Source organism: Tyto alba, unplaced genomic scaffold (genome assembly GCF_018691265.1).
Source record: "Tyto alba isolate M040663 unplaced genomic scaffold, T.alba_DEE_v4.0 Super-Scaffold_200000178, whole genome shotgun sequence".
NCBI classification, from domain to species: domain Eukaryota; kingdom Metazoa; phylum Chordata; class Aves; order Strigiformes; family Tytonidae; genus Tyto; species Tyto alba.
The window spans coordinates 101,967-120,421 of NW_024881291.1; the positions used below are offsets into that span (position 1 = coordinate 101,967).

The window sequence follows — 18,455 nt, forward strand, 5'->3', positions numbered from 1 at the left end:
TTTTGTTTCAGCACCACATTTTTTTTATTCCATGGAATGTCAAGTCCCTGTGCCTTTGGATAACCATCATTCCCTCCGCTGTATTTGGGTCAAGTCTAGTTCCTGATCAGTAGGAACACCAAGCTCATTCTTCCCAGGGATCTCTCTCCTTTCTTTCTCCTTTCCAGCCCCTTCCGACACCTTTCGTTTGCCCTCAGCTGTGAACAAAGCATCAAAAAGCACCTGCATATCTTCAGAGTTTGGGTTACAAGTTGGAATTACTGTCTTCCTCAACGGATGAGCTTTCTCCACCTTTTCTCCACCTTTATATATATATATATCTCCCGTTCCCCCTGTCATACATATTTAGCAATTTGCATTTCCTTCTAGTACCGTAATCAGTCCTTAAAGTCATAAACCCATCCACATGTGGTACTTCATCCCATTTTCCCACAAGTTTAAAAAACAACATTAGCTGTAATACAGTGTTATATGTTTAAAGAGTCCCCTTCAGGCCACTTTCCCCATGCTCCAACAAATATAGTGGCTACCACTGATTCCAGTATAGTTTCATTCTTAATTTAAATTAGAGGATCTCCAAACTTTTTCCAGCTTTTCAAAATATACCCCAAGAGGGTGCAAGGAGAATTTGTGGTAGAGGAGGCTGCACCCATCTTTGCTTACCAAATGATATTACCCAATTCCCTTGCCCTTATTGCTGTAGACCTTTGAACAGTCTACCACTGCACGCCACTCCAACCCACCTGGCCGATAATTGTTGTCTTTTTTTCTCTTCTTCTGTAATGGTGGCTCCTTGCCTGCAAATCCCAAGCTCCCCGCCCCTGTTCCACAAAACACCATAGCTGGGAGTTGCACGGCGAGTTGCAGGTCTCGACAACCAGCCCCAGCGCCGGGACTGACCAGACAACCCGGGCAAGGTGTGGCCATCCCATCGGGGAGGCCCAAATCTCATCCCAACGGGAGGGTTCTTCCACCCGGTGCTCAAGCCAACACACAGAGGGTTGAGGTACTTCTTTTATTCCCTAAATGCGCAGCGAGGGGTGCCGGGGGTGCTTCCACCCCGCTCCACCCCGCACCAAAGCACTTCAGTGTATTTCTACCCCTCGGCCCACCCGAACACACCGGTGCTGGAGTGAGCAGGGCCACGTTCTGGTCGCTCTGTCCCTCTCCGGGTACCAACGGGCCTCGTCTCGATGGAAAGTCCCAGCGGCTTTTAGTTCTCCTGCGCCAGCACGAAGGGCGAGGGGGGGCCCGTCCTCCTGCTCCTCACTCGACTCGGCCGGTGGGGTCTCTCCCGCCCACTGACGCCGGTTTTTGCTCAGGCTCTGAGGATCGCCCGGCCTTCGGCGCCTTCTGGGGCCGGGTGCTCCCTCTTCTCAGCCTTTGGGCTGCTCCCCGAGGGCACAGCCCTGAGCAAGCCCTGCAGCCTCCGCACCAGGGCTCAGAGCTACACAACAGCCCCGGGATTAGTGCTGCTCCGGAGGAGGGGGGGACCGCGCCCCAACCCCCCAGGAGGGTCCCTGCAGCTGAGCCCTCGCCCCCCCAGACGCTGATACTGGGGGGCAGAACGGCCGGGGGGTTGGGGCTGTGGGGGGATCAGTGTGGGTGTGCACGAGCGGCGTGGGGGGGGGTGCAAGTGCAGGGGTGCCCGAAGGTCGGGGGGGTGGGGGGGGTGTGTGTGTCTGTGTCCCTCTTCCTGCTCCCCACCTCCTCCTGCCCTCCCACTCCCCCTCCATCCCTACCAATCCTCCTCCTCCATCCCTCCTCCTCCTCCTCCACCCTGGCCCAGCTCCCCCCTCCCTCCCCACTTCCATCCCCCCCAGACTCCCCCCACCCCCCGGGACGGCCAGGGCTGGAGATGGCTCAGGGCGGGATGGGGCAGTGGGGGGCTGCTGGCTGCTCCCACCCACCGTGGGGGAACCCGGGAAGGGGGAAAGAAGGGAAAAAGGGAGAAAACCTGTTGGTGAAGGTAAAAAGCGTTGGGCGACAAGAGGCCATCACTCACCCCTGCCCATGGGGAGGTGGATGCCCAGACAGTTCCTGACTGAAATCTGGCCAACCCCCACCCCCAACCCACTCCACTCCATTTGATTGCTGTCCCTGACATGACACCTGTTAAACCCACCAAGTACTCACCGTTGTGGACTCTTTCCTGATGCCTGCTAAGGTGGTAAGTCTGCCGGAAGGTCTTCCCGCAGCGCGGGCAGGGGTAGGGCCTCTCTCCCGTGTGGATGCGCTGGTGGATGGTGAGGTTCGAGATCCAGGAGAAGCTTTTTCCACACGTGGTGCAGACAAAGGGCTTCTCCTTGCTGTGTGTCTGCTGGTGACACAAGAGGTTCCGTCTCTCCACGAAGGTTTTGCCGCAGTCCCGGCACTTGAAGGGATTCTCTCCCGTGTGGATCCGTCGGTGACGGCTCAGGTTGCTCATAGAGGCAAAGCCCTTCCCGCACTCCAGACACGTGTGCACCTTCTCTCTGGAGCTACTCACTGGTTGAGTTGCATCTTCTTGAAGTTCTTCAGCATACGTCCCTTTGAAAGAGCATTTTCGGGGTCGTCTTGGCTCTTGGCTACCTTGCGTCTCCCCTGGCTGCCGTGGGACATCCTGGTCCATCTCTACCTTGGGGCTCTGGGGCTCCTCTTTGACTCCTTCCAGCACCACCCTCTGCTCCTCCATGGGCTGCCTCTCCTCCTCCTCCTTTATCTCCTTGCCTGTCCCATCACCTGTGGGGAGACCAAAGGGGCTCATTTCGGGGCTCTGAAGGCAGAGGAAGAGCAGCCCCCTGCTCCAGCAGCTCCAGCCCAGCCCAGTGCCCCCCAGCCCCGTGCTGAGCAGCTGCTGGAGCCCTTCCAGCAAGGCCTCCACCCTCGCCAGTAGCCGCACTGGGATCCCAGATGGCTCCAGTAGCCTTGCCTGTTACTGCTGTGTCGTGGTTTGAGCCCAGAGGGCACCTGAGCACCACGCAGCCGCTCGCTCGCCCCGTCCCCCTCAGGGCTGGGCAGGAGAAAATCAAATCGAAGGTCCAGGGGACCCAGACAAGGATGGGGGGGACCAGATTTGGGGTCCACCCCCCTGTGACTTGGGCACCGAGGGTGCTGGCGCTGGGATCACAGCCCCTCCTGCCCCCAGCAGCCCTGCAGCAGCCTGGGCCCTGCGGGACCTGCCCGCCCCTGCCCGCACCACACACATGTGCAAGGAGATGATGGTGCAAGTCAATGGATCTCTATGACTTGGTGTCTGTATTTGTGTCCCCTCTTCCAGCTCCTGTTCCTTCCACATCTCTCCCCCTCCTACTGCCTTTCTCCTGCTGCATCATCCAGGACCAGTTCCTACTCTCCGTCCCCACTTCCATCCCCCCCAAACTCCCCCCACCCCCCGGGAGGGCCAGGGCTGGAGATGGCTCAGGGCGGGATGGGGCAGTGGGGGGCTGCTGGCTGCTCCCACCCGCCGTGGGGGAACCCGGGAAGGGGAGAGAGGAGGAAAAGCGAGAAAACTTGTGCATGGAGGTAGAAATACTTGGGCAGGACCGGGCAGAAGGGCCCATCACTCATGACCGGCCATGGGGACATGGATGTACACACAGTTCCCAAACCGAATCTGGCCAACCCCCACCCCCAAACATTCTACTCTCCCTTTTTTTGCACAGCACAATGTGATATGGTGTTCAGCCATCCCCAAGGACTCACCATTATGGATGACCTCCTCGTGCCTCCTGAGGTCACACCTCTTCCAAAAGCTCTTCCCGCAGTGTGAGCAGGCATGCGGTCTCTCTGCTGTGTGGACGTACTGGTGTGTGGTGAGGTTCGACTGACACGTGAAGCGTCTCCCACACGTGGTGCAGACAAAGCGCTTCTCCTTGGTGTGTGTCTGCTGGTGACACAAGAGGTTCCAGCCCTCCATGAAGGTTTTTCCACAGTCCCGGCACTTGAAGGGATTCTCTGCTGCGTGGATCCATCGGTGACGGCTCAGGTTGCTCATAGAGGCAAAGCCCTTCCCGCACTCCAGGCACTTGTGCTCCTTCTCTCTGGAGCTACTCCCTGGTTGAGTTGCATCTTCCCAAAGTTCTTCAGCACACGTCCCATTCAAGGGCAATTTTGGGGTTCCTCTTAGCTCTTGGCTACCTTGCATCTCCCCTGGCTGCCGTGGGACATCCTGGTCCATCTCCACCTTGGGGCTCTGGGGTTCCTCTTTGAAAGAGAATCTTTGGGTTCCTCTTGGCTCTTGGCTACCTTTCGTCTCCCCTGGCTCCTGTGTGACATCCTGGTCCATCTCCACCTTGGGGCTCTGGGGCTCCTCTTCGGCTCCTTCCAGCACCACCCTCTGCTCCTCCATGGGCTGCCTCTCCTCCTCCTTCTCCTTGTCTGTCCCATCACCTGTGGGGAGACCAAAGGGGCTCATTTCGGGGCAGAGGAAGAGCAGCCACCGCCTCCAGCAGCTCCAGACCACATCAGTACCACCTAGTATGCTGGAACCTGGTGTGGTGACCTGGATACTTTGATCTGTCTTATTCTGTCTCATATGTGTTGTTATTGTTAGTGTTTGTATTAAATTTATGTTCTTTTTTTCTTCCCCTAATGAGTCCTTCTGTCTTTTGCTCCAGACAATAATGGTTGCATCACCCCTCCCTGTCCTATCTCAAGACCGAAGCATTTCCTTATTTTCTCCTTCCCAGCACTGGAGGGGGAATGGGGAAGTGAGCACCTGCATGGTGCTCAGTCACCCTCTGGGCTCAAAACACAGCAACCCTCCTGAGGACTCACCACTGTGGAGGGCTTCCTGATGCCTCCTGACTTGAGAGCTCTGCCGGAAGGTTTTCCCGCAGTGTGAGCAGGTGTAGGGTTTCTCTCCCGTGTGGATGCGCTGGTGGATGGTGAGGTTTGATTTCAAGTTGAAGCGTTTCCCACACGTGGTGCAGAGAAATGGCTTCTCATCGGTGTGTGTCCGCTGGTGACGCAGGAATTGACGTTTCTGTGTGAAGCTCTCCCCGCATTCCTGGCACTTCAAGGTTTTCTCTACCGTGTGGACCCGTTGGTGACGGATGAGTTTGCTCCTACAGACAAAGGCCTTCCCGCACTCCAGACACTTGTGCAGCTTCTCTCTGGAGCTACTCTTTGGTTGTCTCGAAGCAACCTGAAGGTCTTCAGCACACGTCCCTTGGAAAGAAGAGATTTGGGTTCCTCTTGGCTACCTTGTGTCTCCCCTGGCTGCCGTGGGACATCCTGGTCCCCGTCCACCCTGGGGCTCTGGGGCTCCTCTCCGGCTCCTTCCAGCACCACCCTCTGCTCCTCCATGGGCTGCCTCTCCTCCTCCTTCCCAGTCCCCCCAGGACCCAGCACTGGGGACAGAAATACTTGAGGGAGAGATGGAATAACCGAGACAGGACCAACTGCCGTGACCGATGCACAGACCCACCCCCTTGTACTACGCCGCCAGACCCTTTTACACCCTTTCCTCCTCCTGGCCCCCTTCCCTGCTCATCACCTCCTGTGCACGCACAGCCCCCGCTCCAGCCGGGCATCCTTATCAGCTGTGGGAGCTGCCAGCCCCTGCCTGCGGTGCACAAGTGTGTAAAGAGATGGGGGTGCAAGTGCACGGCTGCCCACGGCTCGGAGTGTGTGTATCCTCCTGATCCTCCTCCATCCCTCCTCCTCCTCCACCCTGGCCCAGCTCCCCCCTCCCTCCCCACTTCCATCCCCCCCAAACTCCCCCCACCCCCCGGGAGGGCCAGGGCTGGAGATGGCTCAGGGTGGGATGGGGCAGTGGGGGGCTGCTGGCTGCTCCCACCCGCCGTGGGGGAACCCGGGAAGGGGGAAAGAGGGGAAAAAGGGAGAAAACCCGTGGGTGGAGGTAAAAATAGTGGGGCAGGAGGAGGGAGGAAGGGGCCATCACTCACCCTGGCCAATAAAGAGATGGATGCCCAGACAGTTTCTGGCCAAAACTGTTCAACCCACGATGCAAAAGCACCTTCTCTCAATTTTATTACTGAACCTGATGAGATACTGGGATGTACACCCAGAGAGCTCCTGACTGAAATCTGGACAACACCCACCTCCAAACTACCTCCTCTCTATTTTATTGGTCATCACAATGTGATACCGAGTTTAAGCCCCAAGGACTCACCACCGTGGACTTTTTGCTGATGTTTCCTGAAGTGATAATTCTGCCGGAAGATCCTCCCGCAGTGCGAGCAGGGGAACGACCTCACTTCTGTGTGGGACCGTTGGTGTTTTATGAAGCCTGAGTACGAGGAGTAGCGTTTCCCACAGGTGGTGCAGACAAAGGGCTTCTCCTTGGTGTGTGTCCTCTGGTGAGACCGAAGATTCCCTCTATCCCTGAAGCCCTTCCCGCAATCCTGGCACTTGTAGGGCTTCTCTCCCCTGTGGAACCGTCGGTGTCGCCTCAGGCTGCTCTCCCAGATGAAAACCTTCCCACACTCCAGACACTTATAGACCTTCCCTCTGGAGATACTACTTGGTTGGGTTCCGTGCTTTTGAAGGTCTTCAGCACACGTCCCGTGGGAAGAAGAGTTTTGGGTTCCTCTTGGCTCTTGGCTACCTTGCGTCTCCCCTGGCTGCCGTGGGACATCCTGGTCCCCGTCCACCCTGGGGCTCTGGGGCTCCTCTCCGGCTCCTTCCAGCACCACCCTCTGCTCCTCCATGGGCTGCCTCTCCTCCTCCTTCCCAGTCCCCCCAGGACCCAGCACTGGGGACAGAAATACTTGAGGGAGAGATGGAATAACCGAGACAGGACCAACTGTCGTGACCGACGCACAGACCCACCCCCTTGTACTACGCCGCCAGACCCTTTTACACCCTTTCCTCCTCCTGCCCCCCTTCCCTGCTCATCACCTCCTGCGCACGCACAGCCCCCGCTCCAGCCGGGCATCCTTATCAGCTGTGGGAGCTGCCAGCCCCTGCCTGCGGTGCACAAGTGTGTAAAGAGATGGGGGTGCAAGTGCACGGCTGCCCACGGCTCGGAGTGTGTGTATCCTCCTGATCCTCCTCCATCCCTCCTCCTCCTCCACCCTGGCCCAGCTCCCCCCTCCCTCCCCACTTCCATCCCCCCCAAACTCCCCCCACCCCCCGGGAGGGCCAGGGCTGGAGATGGCTCAGGGCGGGATGGGGCAGTGGGGGGCTGCTGGCTGCTCCCACCCGCCGTGGGGGAACCCGGGAAGGGGGAAAGAGGAGAGAAAGCAGGAAAACTCATGCTTGGAGGTAAAAATAGTGGGGCAGGAAGGGACCATCACTGACCTCCACCCATGTGGACATGGATCCCTAGACAATTCCAGACTGAAATCTGTCCAACCGCTGCCCCTCAAAACCCCTCCTCTCCAATTTATTGCTGAGCACATCCTGATATGGGGTTTAGATCCCTCCCAAGGACTCACCTCCATGGAGGGCTTGCTGATGATCCCTGAGGTAATAACGACGCTGGAAGCTCTTCCCGCAGTACGAGCAGGTGTAGGGTCTCTCTCCCGTGTGGATGCGCTGGTGGATGGTGAGGTTTGAGCTCCAGGAGAACCGTTTCCCACACGTGGTGCAGACAAACGGCTTCTCCTTGGTGTGGGTTATCCGGTGACGCAGGAGTTTCCCACTATCCCTAAAGGTCTTCCCACAATCCAGGCACTTATAGGGCTTCTCTCCCGTGTGGATCCACTGGTGTTGCCTCAGGTTTCGCACGGAGGTGAAGACCTTCCCACAGTCCACACACGTGTGCATCTCCTCTCTGGAGCTACGCCGTGGTTGTCTTGCAACTTTTCGAACTTTTGCAACATATGTCCCTTTGAAAGAGCATTTTTGGGGTCCTCTTGTCACTTGGCTACCTTCCATACCATCGGCCTGCCCGGCTCCCCCCCTTGCCTTCTCCTCCTCCTCACGCTCCCCATGGCCTTGCCCCTTAGCGCCACGTCCTGGTTTGAGCCCCGAGGGCACCCGAGCACCACGCAGCCGCTCGCTCGCCCCGTCCCCCTCAGGGCTGGGCAGGAGAAAATCAAATCGAAGGTCAGGGGACCCAGACAAGGATGGGGGGGACCAGATTTGGGGTCCACCCCCCCTGTGACTTGGGCACCGAGGGTGCTGGCGCTGGGATCACAGCCCCTCCTGCCCCCAGCAGCCCTGCAGCAGCCTGGGCACTGCGGGACCTGCCAGCCCCTGCCCGCACCCCCGTGCACCCCCCCTGCACCCCTGGCTGTACAAGAGTGTAAAGATGTTGGGGTGCAAGTGCACAGGTGCCCATGGATCCGAGTGTCTGTATCTTCCATCATCCTCCTCCTCCATTCTTCCTTGTCCTTCATCTTGGATCAGTGGCCAACCTTGGTCCCCACTTCCATCCCCCCCAGACTCCCCCCACCCCCCGGGAGGGCCAGGGCTGGAGATGGCTCAGGGCGGGATGGGGCAGTGGGGGGCTGCTGGCTGCTCCCACCCGCTGTGGGGGAACCTGGGAAGGGGGAAAGAAGAGGAAAGGCAAGAAAACCCGTGGGTGGAGGTGAAAATCGTTGGGCAGTACGAGAGAGCAGGGGGCCATCACTCACCTCTGTCCATGCAGAGATGTACACCCAGACAGCTCCTGACTGAAATCTGGACAACACTCAGCATCGAACCACCTCCTCTATATTTTTTTAGTCATCACTATGTGATACGGGGTTTAGGAACCAAGGACTCACCACTGTGGACTATTTGCTGATGCTTCCTGAGGTGATAATTCCGCTGGAAGGTCCTCCCACAGTGCGAGCAGCTGTACGATCTCACCGCTGTGTGGGTGCGCTTGTGTTTTAAGAGGCTTGAGTACCAGGAGAAGTGTTTCCCACATGTGGTGCAGAAAAAGGCCTTCTCCTTGGTGTGCGTCCTCCAGTGGGACAGAAGATCCCCACTCTCCCTGAAGCTCTTCCCGCAATGCTGGCACTTGTAGGGCTTCTCTCCGGTGTGGAACCGGCGGTGACGGCTCAGGCTACTTGCCCAGCTGAAGACCTTCCCACATAGAAGACACTTGTAGACCTTCCCTCTGGAGCTACTGCCTCCTTCAGATGAGTCTTCTTGAAGGTCCTCAGCATACGTCCCTTTGAAAGAGCATTTTCGGGGTCCTCTTGGCTCTTGGCTACCTTGCGTCTGCCCTGGCTGCCGTGGGACATCCTGGTCCATCTCCACCTTGGGGCTCTGGGGCTCCTCTTTGAAAGAGCATCTTTGGGTTCCTCTTGGCTCTTGGCTACTGTGTGTCTCCCCTGGCAGCCGGGGGACATCCTGGTCCATCTCCACCTTGGGGCTCTGGGGTTCTTCTTTGAAAGAGAATCTTTGGGTTCCTCTTGGCTCTTGGCTACCGTGTGTCTCCCCTGGCAGCTGTGGGACATCCTGGTCCCCGTCCACCCTGGGGCTCTGGGGCTCCTCTTTGACTCCTTCCAGCACCACCCTCTGCTCCTCCATGGGCTGCCTCTCCTCCTCCTCCTTTATCTCCTTGCCTGCCCCATCACCTGTGGGGAGACCAAAGGGGCTCATTTCGGGGCTCTGAAGGCAGAGGAAGAGCAGCCCCCTGCTCCAGCAGCTCCAGCCCAGCCCAGTGCCCCCCAGCCCCGTGCTGAGCAGCTGCTGGAGCCCTTCCAGCAAGGCCTCTCCCCAGTTCTCTCCCTCCTCCCCGCCCCCGGCGCAGGGGGCAGGGGATGGGGGGGCGCTCACTCCCTCCCCCCTCGGCTCTGCCGCCCCTTCCTCCCCAGGGGGAGGACTCCTCGCACTCCTCCCCTGCTCCCGCGTGGGCTCCCTCCCACGGGACACACTCCCCCTCCGACCGCCTCCTCCCACGGGCTGCCGGCCCCCCAGCAACACACCGCTCCCCGAGTCCCGGCCTGCTTGGGGCGCAGCCCCCTGCTCCCCCGTGGCGTCCTCCCCGGGCTGCGGGGGGGCATCTGCTCCCGCGTGGGCCTCCTCCATGCTTTGCAGGGGAGCCTGTTCCGGCGCACCTCCCCCGCTCCTTCCGTCCTTCCCCGCCCTTGGGGTTTGCAGGGGAGTTTCCTTCCCTGCTCCCTCCTCTTCCTCCCGGCTTCCCCTTCTGAAATCCGTTATCCCAGACTTGCACCCGCCGTCGCTCGTTGGCTCGGCCTTGCCCAGAGCCGGCTCCGGTTTGGGCCCGGGGGGCTTCGGGCAGGACCCCCCTGCCCCCCCCAACCCCGCTACCGAACCCCATCGCACCCATCCCAGCACGGCCCCTGAATCTGGCCCCCCCCGGCCCCCCCCGGGGCTGGGTGCGGTGGGACGGGGCTGAGCCGCCTTCCCCCGGCCCCCCCGCACCCTGCTGCCGCCTCGGCGGGGTGCTCAGCACCCTGGGCGCGGTGCTCAGCACCCAGCCGGCCGCACCCGGGCTGTGTAGAGAGGAGGGTGCCTGGCGGGGGGGGGTCAGGCACATTTCAGTTGCTGGTGGCCTTCGCATCACTGCTCCTCCTCCTGTCTCGTCCTGTTAAACTCTTGTCAACATCCATCCACGGGTTTTCTTGCCTTTCCTCCTCTTTCCCCCTTCCCGGGTTCCCCCACGGCGGGTGGGAGCAGCCAGCAGCCCCCCACTGCCCCATCCCGCCCTGAGCCATCTCCAGCCCTGGCCCTCCCGGGGGGTGGGGGGAGTTTGGGGGTGGAGTAAAAGTGGGGACTAAGGATGGGAGCTGGAACAGGGTGAAGGAGGAGGAGTAATGATGGAGGAGTGAGGAAGAGGAAGGATGAAGGAATTGGAGAGATGGAAGAGTAGGACAAGGTGAAAGAGGGGACAAAGACACGCTCAGAGCCATGGTCACCGGTGAACTTGCACCCCGTCCCCTTGCACACGTGTGCACTACGGGGGGGTGTGCGCAGGGTCTGGCAGGTCCCGCAGTGCCCAGGCTGCTGCAGGGCTGCTGGGGGCAGGAGGGGCTGTGATCCCAGCGCCAGCACCCTCGGTGCCCAAGTCACAGGGGGGGTGGACCCCAAATCTGGTCCCCCCCATCCTTGTCTGGGTCCCCTGACCTTCGATTTGATTTTCTCCTGCCCAGCCCTGAGGGGGACGGGGCGAGCGAGCGGCTGCGTGGTGCTCGGGTGCCCTCGGGGCTCAAACCAGGACGTGGCGCTAAGGGGCAAGGCCATGGGGAGCGTGAGGAGGAGGAGAAGGCAAGGGAGGGAGCCGGGCAGGCCGATGGTATGGAAGGTAGCCAAGTGACAAGAGGACCCCAAAAATGCTCTTTCAAAGGGACACTTGCTGCAGAGCTTCAAGAAGTTGCAAGACAACCACAGAGCAGCTCCAGTGAGAAGGTCTCTAAGCGTGTGGAACGTGGGAAGGGCTTTGCCACGTGGAGCGGCGTGAGCTGTCATTGACAGGTCCCCACGGGAGAGGAGCCTGTCCTGGGTTGAGTGAGTGGTGGAGTTTTTTGGTGGCAGGGGAGGGGGCTATCGGGGTGGCCCCCTGGGAGAAGCTCCTCGAAGCTCCCCCAGCTCCACGTCAGCTCCACTTCTGTTTGGGAAATTGAGCCAATCGGCTGTGCCTCTGCGATAACGTATTTAAGAAGGGACGTGGTGACTGGCAGTCGGACTTGTGAGGAGCAGTTGGGGCAGCTGCATGAACACCAAGGTCAGTGGAGGAACAGAGGAAGAAAGGAGGGGGGAGGTGTGCTGGAGCAGAGACCCCCCTGTATCCTGTGGGGAGACAGCAGGGCGGCCCCCCCCTGCCACCCATGGAGAGCTACGGTGGAGCAGACACTGATTTATGGCCTGTGGCTCCTGCTTGCCTGATCAAGGTGCTGTGCCCGAAGAAGGCCGGGGTCTTGTGGGAAAGGGCAGTCCCACTGCTGTAATTCAGTGCTGGGAGGATTGCAGCATGCGGGGGAGTCCCACACCGGAGCAGCTCGGAAAGGGCTGCAGCCGTGGGAGGGAATCCAGTCGGAGGAAGTTAGTGACCCATGACGGAGCAGTGTGGGGAACGCTGCGGCCCGTGGGAGGGACTCATGTCAGAGAAAGTTTGTGGAGGACTGTCTGCTGTGAGAGGGGGACCACGATGGAGCAGGAGGAACAAGTTCCGGACACTCCCCTCACCGAAGATGAAGGAAGTGGCAGCACTGACTGCACCCCCCATTCCCTGCCCCTGCGCCACTGGGGGAGGAGGTAGAGATATCGGGAGCAGAGCTGAGCCCAGGAAGAAGGGAGGGGTGGGGGGAAGGTGTTCTCAAGATGTGGCAATGCTTCTCACTGTCCTACTCTGTTAAGTGTTGTTAGTGTCTGTAATAAATGTATGTTCTTTTTTTCTTCCCCTAACGAGTCTGCCTTTTGCTCATGATCATAAAAGGGGGATTTTTCCCCATCCCAGTCCTATCTCGGACCCCAAGCCTGGCTCTCTGTCCCTTCTCATTGCCGGAGGGGAAGGGAGAGAGAGCTGCTGCCTTGTGGTTGGCTGCCAACCAGGCCCAAACCACAACAAGCCCTTCGAGCGCTGCGATTGCGGGAAGAGCTTCACACAGAGCGGGAACCTCAGGTCTCACTGCCAGAGACGCCACGGACAAGCCCTTTCTCTGCACCACGTGTGGGAAACGCTCCTGCTCAAGGTCAGACATCATCCCCCACCAGCGCATCCACACGGGACAGAGGCCCTACCCCTGCTCGCACTGCGGGAAGACCTTCCGGCAGACTTACCACCTCAGGAGGCATCAGGAAACCCTCCACAGTGGTGAGTCCTCAGGAGGAGCTTAGTGTGGGATGTCTCCAGTCCCTTCTGGGGCTGTGGGCTGGGATGGGCTGGCGAAGCACATGGTGGGGCTGTGCTGGGACTCCTGCTCCCAGCCTGGCAGCAGCGATGGGGTGGGAGATGTCCCTGGGGATGGGTTTGCTCTGTCCCTGGGTTGGGTTGAACTGTCGGTGGGGATAGTCCTGCTCTGAGCAGGAGGTTGGACTGGAGACCTCCAGGGACTGGAGCTGTACTGGAGGAAACTCCTCGATGCAGGGGGGTTCACGAGTCAGACTTGGGGATAGCAAATGGTCTCCAAGCACATTTTCCAGGGCCGTTCGAGGACACGGAGGCCTCTGTGCACCCCTCCTCCAGCACTGCAAATCCCCTCCTGGGCCTTCCCACCTTGAATAACCCCAGCAGATACTTGGGTTTCCCCTCCCTCCTTGGCTTTGGAGGTCCTGCTGGTGCAATGGCTTTGTCTTTCTCGAGCAGGCGCTGAGCACCCACGTGGAGCCAGGACAACCACCCCGGGTGCTGGAGGAGAAGTTGGGGAGGAAGGAAGAGCCGACACTGACGGGGCAAAGGGGCTCCTGTGAAGAACAACCATGAAGCCACGAGCAAGCTGGAGTCCAAATAAAAGTGGAGGACCCATAAATGCCCAGTGTATCACTCCCCTTATTTTTGTCATTCTTATTCTGAAGGAATCCATATGCTTAAACAAATATGCCAGCAAAGGTATAAAAACAAATATTAAAGCAGAATATAAGGAGCTGACTTCTCACGATTGCAAGGGTAGGACATCTACTCATTCCATTTGTGTTTCCTGACAGTTTTGAGATTTGCCTCTCTGAGGTTTGATTCATCCTTTCTACTTCCTCACTTGATCATCGGGGTCTTCAAGTTGTATGTCGACCCCATTTCATCTGTAGATACTTAGCAATCCCTTGAAGTACTTCAGCTGTAAAAGGCCCATTGTCCAAGTACATGTCTTCTGGGCTCTCAAACCTCAGAATTACTTCTGTGAGTATGAGTTTAACTACTTTAGATTTGTTGGTGCAGCATGGGAAAGCTTCAGACCACCCAGAAAAAGTGTCTACCAAGACAGAAAGATACTTAAAATTGTTACATTTTGGTAATTCCAAAAAATCTATTTGCCAGTATTCCCCGGGGGCTCTCACTTCTCCGAAATGCTGTTTCTTTGAATTTTCAGATTGTTCTTTTAACACAGCTGACACCTGTACAATTATATCAGCTAATTTTTGCATTTTTGTCATATAGGGTATCTTTTAACAATTGCAACCAGAGCTTCTGCTCCCATATGAGATTCCCTGTGGGTCTGGGTTTCTTTCTTTAATATTTTTCTTACCATTGGGGTAGTGATCAATAATTGTCCGCCTTTTGTTCCCTGCCACCCTCCTTCTGATTCATACATGATTACATTTGAAATGTTTGGCAAACCGATCCTCTTCTTCAGAGTATTTTAGAGGTTCCCACTGAACTTTTCCCAAAGGAATCAATGCTCTGCTCAATTGTCCTGTTTCTACAACTTGTAGTTGTTCCACCAGCCTTCTGATTTCCTCTCACCACTTCTGGTTATCCTTTCTGGTGGGCTTTGCGATGCACGGCTGCAGCTTCTCTTGGCTCTAGAACAGCTTGTAGCTGCTTTAGAATCTCTGCTCCGTATTTACTGTGAGCTCCTTGGAAGACAATAGTCCGTTCTCCTTCCAGACAGCTGCATGCGTGTGGACCACTCCAAGTGCATGCTTGGGAGTCTAGAAGATGTTTACCCTTTTTCCCTGAGAAAGCTCCAAAGCTCAGGCTACATCTATGATTTCTTGGGATTTAGGCTATTTCACTTGCAAGGTTGGGGTATTATATTCAGATTGGCATTCTTGCAAAAATCTGAATTTGAAGAAAGTTGCAATTAAAGGTTCCAACTGCTTTCTAGCCTCCCTCTTTATTGGATATTGTTTCTTTTTTACCAGCCAGGTCCCAGACTTTAGTTCTATATTTATGGGACTTACCTTTTTTTGATCTTCCTGGTTTCTCTGTAGCCCAAACCAGAGGGATTGCTGCATCTGCAACTCCACTGAGTAACTGTCATTATCCTCTTGCTTATTCTGATCCTGTAAGTCTGCCAGCAGGCGTGTCGGTGCTTTCCATGCCGTTTCTGGGGGAATGTGCATTTTAACTGAACTTTCACAAAGTTTACAAAGCGAGTCCTGTCCTCGTAGTGGCAATGGGCGCTCCGGCAAAGAAAGAAACTCATGGGTTCATTTGGTACCACCGCTCACATGTTCCACTGCTTTTAAAAAAAGGCCTGACTGATCATCAACAGCCGGAATTGATGATTTGCTTGGAGGTCCCTTACAGCTAGGCAGGACAGAATGAGTTGTTCCACCATCAATTAAGAAGTCAAGCATTTAACCCCCCGGCTTGACTGGAACCAGGGGATCAGCTGGGGAATTTCTGAAGATGTCTGCCAGTTCCCCTCATTCTAGATCCTCTTCCAACATCGTAACATTAATGTCTCCCATTGGATTTGAGTTCCCCTTCACAGTAGGACATTTATTTTTCCAATGTCCTCCTTGCTTACAAGTGGCACACTGATTAGGTCCCACGGGTGGTCTCAGAATCTGTTTTCCAGAGACTGTTCCTTGTCTACCTCCTTGTCCCATTCTCCTTCCTCCCCCTGTACCTCTGTTCCCAGTACTTAGGCCATTGTTTGCTAGAACCCCAGCGAGAGCCATTGCTGACATGGATGTCTGGGCCTTTGCCTGACCCTATCTTCCTTTTCCCTATCCTCCCTATTATTACAGACTTTGTAAGCTCTTTCTGTTAATTCCGCAGTGGGTTTCCCTTCTGCCCCTTCAGTCTTAATCACTTTCTTTTTTATATCTGGTGCTGATTGCGCCATAAATCAGCCATTAAACATTTCCCTATTATTCTCCTCACCTGGTTCAAATTCTGTCCATTTATACGCTGATTCTCATATCTGCTCATAGAAGGCAGGCGGGGTTTCATCTGGTCCTTGTCTAATTTCATATGCCTTCAATAGATTCTTTTGTTTCAGCACCACATTTTTTTTATGCCATGGAATGTCAAGTCCCTGTGCCTTTGGATAACCATCATTCCCTCCGCTGTGTTTGGGTCAAGTCTGGTTCCTGATCAGTAGGAACACTAAGCTCATTCTTCCCAGGGATCTCTCTCCTTTCTTTCTCCTTTCCAGCCCCTTCCGACACCTTTCGTTTGCCCTCAGCTGTGAACAAAGCATCAAAAAGCACCTGCGTATCTTCAGAGTTTGGGTTACAAGTTGGAATTACTGTCTTCCTCAACGGATGAGCTTTCTCCACCTTTTCTCGATATGAATCTAACGCTGCCAGTTTAACAAATCTGCAGCAGTGAGACCTGTACAAACAACGGGCCGTCCATCCCCCCAGCCTGACGGGACCCGGAGAACAGGACCTTGACCTCTTGTTCGGCTAGCAACGGGGCTAAAAGTTTCACTCCTTCTCCCAGAGTTAGTAGGAGCAGCTCCCGGCCGGCTCTTCTCCATTTGGAGAGGGGAAATAGGGACGTATTCTCTGAAGGAGGCTCTGGTCCCTTCTTCCCAGCCCCACAGCCCATGCAACAACCCTCCTCATCATTTTCACTATCCAATATATGCAACTATATATATATATATGTTTTTATATATATATATCTCCCGTTCCCCCTGTCATACATATTTAGCAACTTGCATTTCCTTCTAGTACCGTAATCAGTCCTTAAAGTCATAAACCCATCCACATGTGGTACTTCATCCCATTTTCCCACAAGTTTAAAAAACAACATTAGCTGTAATACAGTGTTATATGTTTAAAGAGTCCCCTTCAGGCCACTTTCCCCATGCTCCAACAAATATAGTGGCTACCACTGATTCCAGTATAGTTTCATTCTTAATTTAAATTAGAGGATCTCCAAACTTTTTCCAGCTTTTCAAAATATACCCCAAGAGGGTGCAAGGAGAAGTTGTGGTAGAGGAGGCTGCACCCATCTTTGCTTACCAAATGATATTACCCAATTCCCTTGCCCTTATTGCTGTAGACCTTTGAACAGTCTACCACTGCACGCCACTCCAACCCACCTGGCTGATAATAATTTTTACTTCGCTGAAAATCCCAAATTCTCTGCCTGTTTGCCCTGGGACACCGCTGCTAGGCCTTGCACCTTTGAGTCACCGGTCCGCCCGTCCTGGAGCCGGGACTGACCAGACAACCCGGGCAAGGTGTGGCCATCCCATCGGGGAGGCCCAAATCTCATCCCAACGGGAGGGTTCTTCCACCCGGTGCTCAAGCCAACACACAAAGGGTTGAGGTACTTCTTTTATTCCCTAAATGCGCAGCGAGGGGTGCCGGGGGCGTTTCCACCCCGCTCCACCCCGCACCAAAGCACTTCAGTGTATTTCTACCCCTCGGCCCACCCGAACACACCGGTGCTGGAGTGAGCAGGGCCACGTTCTGGTCGCTCTGTCCCTCTCCGGGTACCAACGGGCCTCGTCTCGATGGAAAGTCCCAGCGGCTTTTAGTTCTCCTGCGCCAGCACGAAGGGCGAGGGGGGGCCCGTCCTCCTGCTCCTCACTCGACTCGGCCGGTGGGGTCTCTCCCGCCCACTGACGCCGGTTTTTGCTCAGGCTCTGAGGATCGCCCGGCCTTCGGCGCCTTCTGGGGCCGGGTGCTCCCTCTTCTCAGCCTTTGGGCTGCTCCCCGAGGGCACAGCCCTGAGCAAGCCCTGCAGCCTCCGCACCAGGGCTCAGAGCTACACAACAGCCCCGGGATTAGTGCTGCTCCGGAGGAGGGGGGGACCGCGCCCCAACCCCCCAGGAGGGTCCCTGCAGCTGAGCCCTCGCCCCCCCAGACGCTGATACTGGGGGGCAGAACGGCCGGGGGGTTGGGGCTGTGGGGGGATCAGTGTGGGTGTGCACGAGCGGCGTGGGGGGGGGTGCAAGTGCAGGGGTGCCCGAAGGTCGGGGGGGTGGGGGGGGTGTGTGTGTCTGTGTCCCTCTTCCTGCTCCCCACCTCCTCCTGCCCTCCCACTCCCCCTCCATCCCTACCAATCCTCCTCCTCCATCCCTCCTCCTCCTCCTCCACCCTGGCCCAGCTCCCCCCTCCCTCCCCACTTCCATCCCCCCCAGACTCCCCCCACCCCCTGGGACGGCCAGGGCTGGAGATGGCTCAGGGCGGGATGGGGCAGTGGGGGGCTGCTGGCTGCTCCCACCCACCGTGGGGGAACCCGGGAAGGGGGAAAGAAGGGAAAAAGGGAGAAAACCTGTTGGTGAAGGTAAAAAGCGTTGGGCGACAAGAGGCCATCACTCACCCCTGCCCATGGGGAGGTGGATGCCCAGACAGTTCCTGACTGAAATCTGGCCAACCCCCACCCCCAACCCACTCCACTCCATTTGATTGCTGTCCCTGACATGACACCTGTTAAACCCACCAAGTACTCACCGTTGTGGACTCTTTCCTGATGCCTGCTAAGGTGGTAAGTCTGCCGGAAGGTCTTCCCGCAGCGCGGGCAGGGGTAGGGCCTCTCTCCCGTGTGGATGCGCTGGTGGATGGTGAGGTTCGAGATCCAGGAGAAGCTTTTTCCACACGTGGTGCAGACAAAGGGCTTCTCCTTGCTGTGTGTCTGCTGGTGACACAAGAGGTTCCGTCTCTCCACGAAGGTTTTGCCGCAGTCCCGGCACTTGAAGGGATTCTCTCCCGTGTGGATCCGTCGGTGACGGCTCAGGTTGCTCATAGAGGCAAAGCCCTTC

The 18,455-nt window shown here is 56.9% G+C and overlaps 1 protein-coding gene across 4 annotated transcripts in view; it reads right to left on the bottom strand.

Annotated features, from left to right (window-relative positions):
- LOC104361615 (zinc finger protein 646) overlaps positions 1-18,455 on the bottom strand; it is a 64,967-nt gene that overhangs the window by 21,230 nt on the left and 25,282 nt on the right. For 2 of the 4 annotated variants that reach the window (XM_042794033.1, XM_042794034.1), the window contains exons 12-17: positions 8,661-9,159; positions 7,386-7,778; positions 6,119-6,715; positions 4,759-5,151; positions 3,685-4,371; positions 2,530-2,721 (exon numbers count right to left, since the gene is read on the bottom strand). In XM_042794033.1, the coding sequence (XP_042649967.1) occupies positions 2,530-2,721; positions 3,685-4,371; positions 4,759-5,151; positions 6,119-6,715; positions 7,386-7,778; positions 8,661-9,159 (2,761 nt within the window). Of the gene's footprint in view, positions 1-1,057; positions 1,448-2,136; positions 2,722-3,684; positions 4,372-4,758; positions 5,152-6,118; positions 6,716-7,385; positions 7,779-8,660; positions 9,160-18,455 lie in introns of those variants that run through there. The other 2 variants (XM_042794036.1, XM_042794035.1) reach the window with 2 other exon arrangements.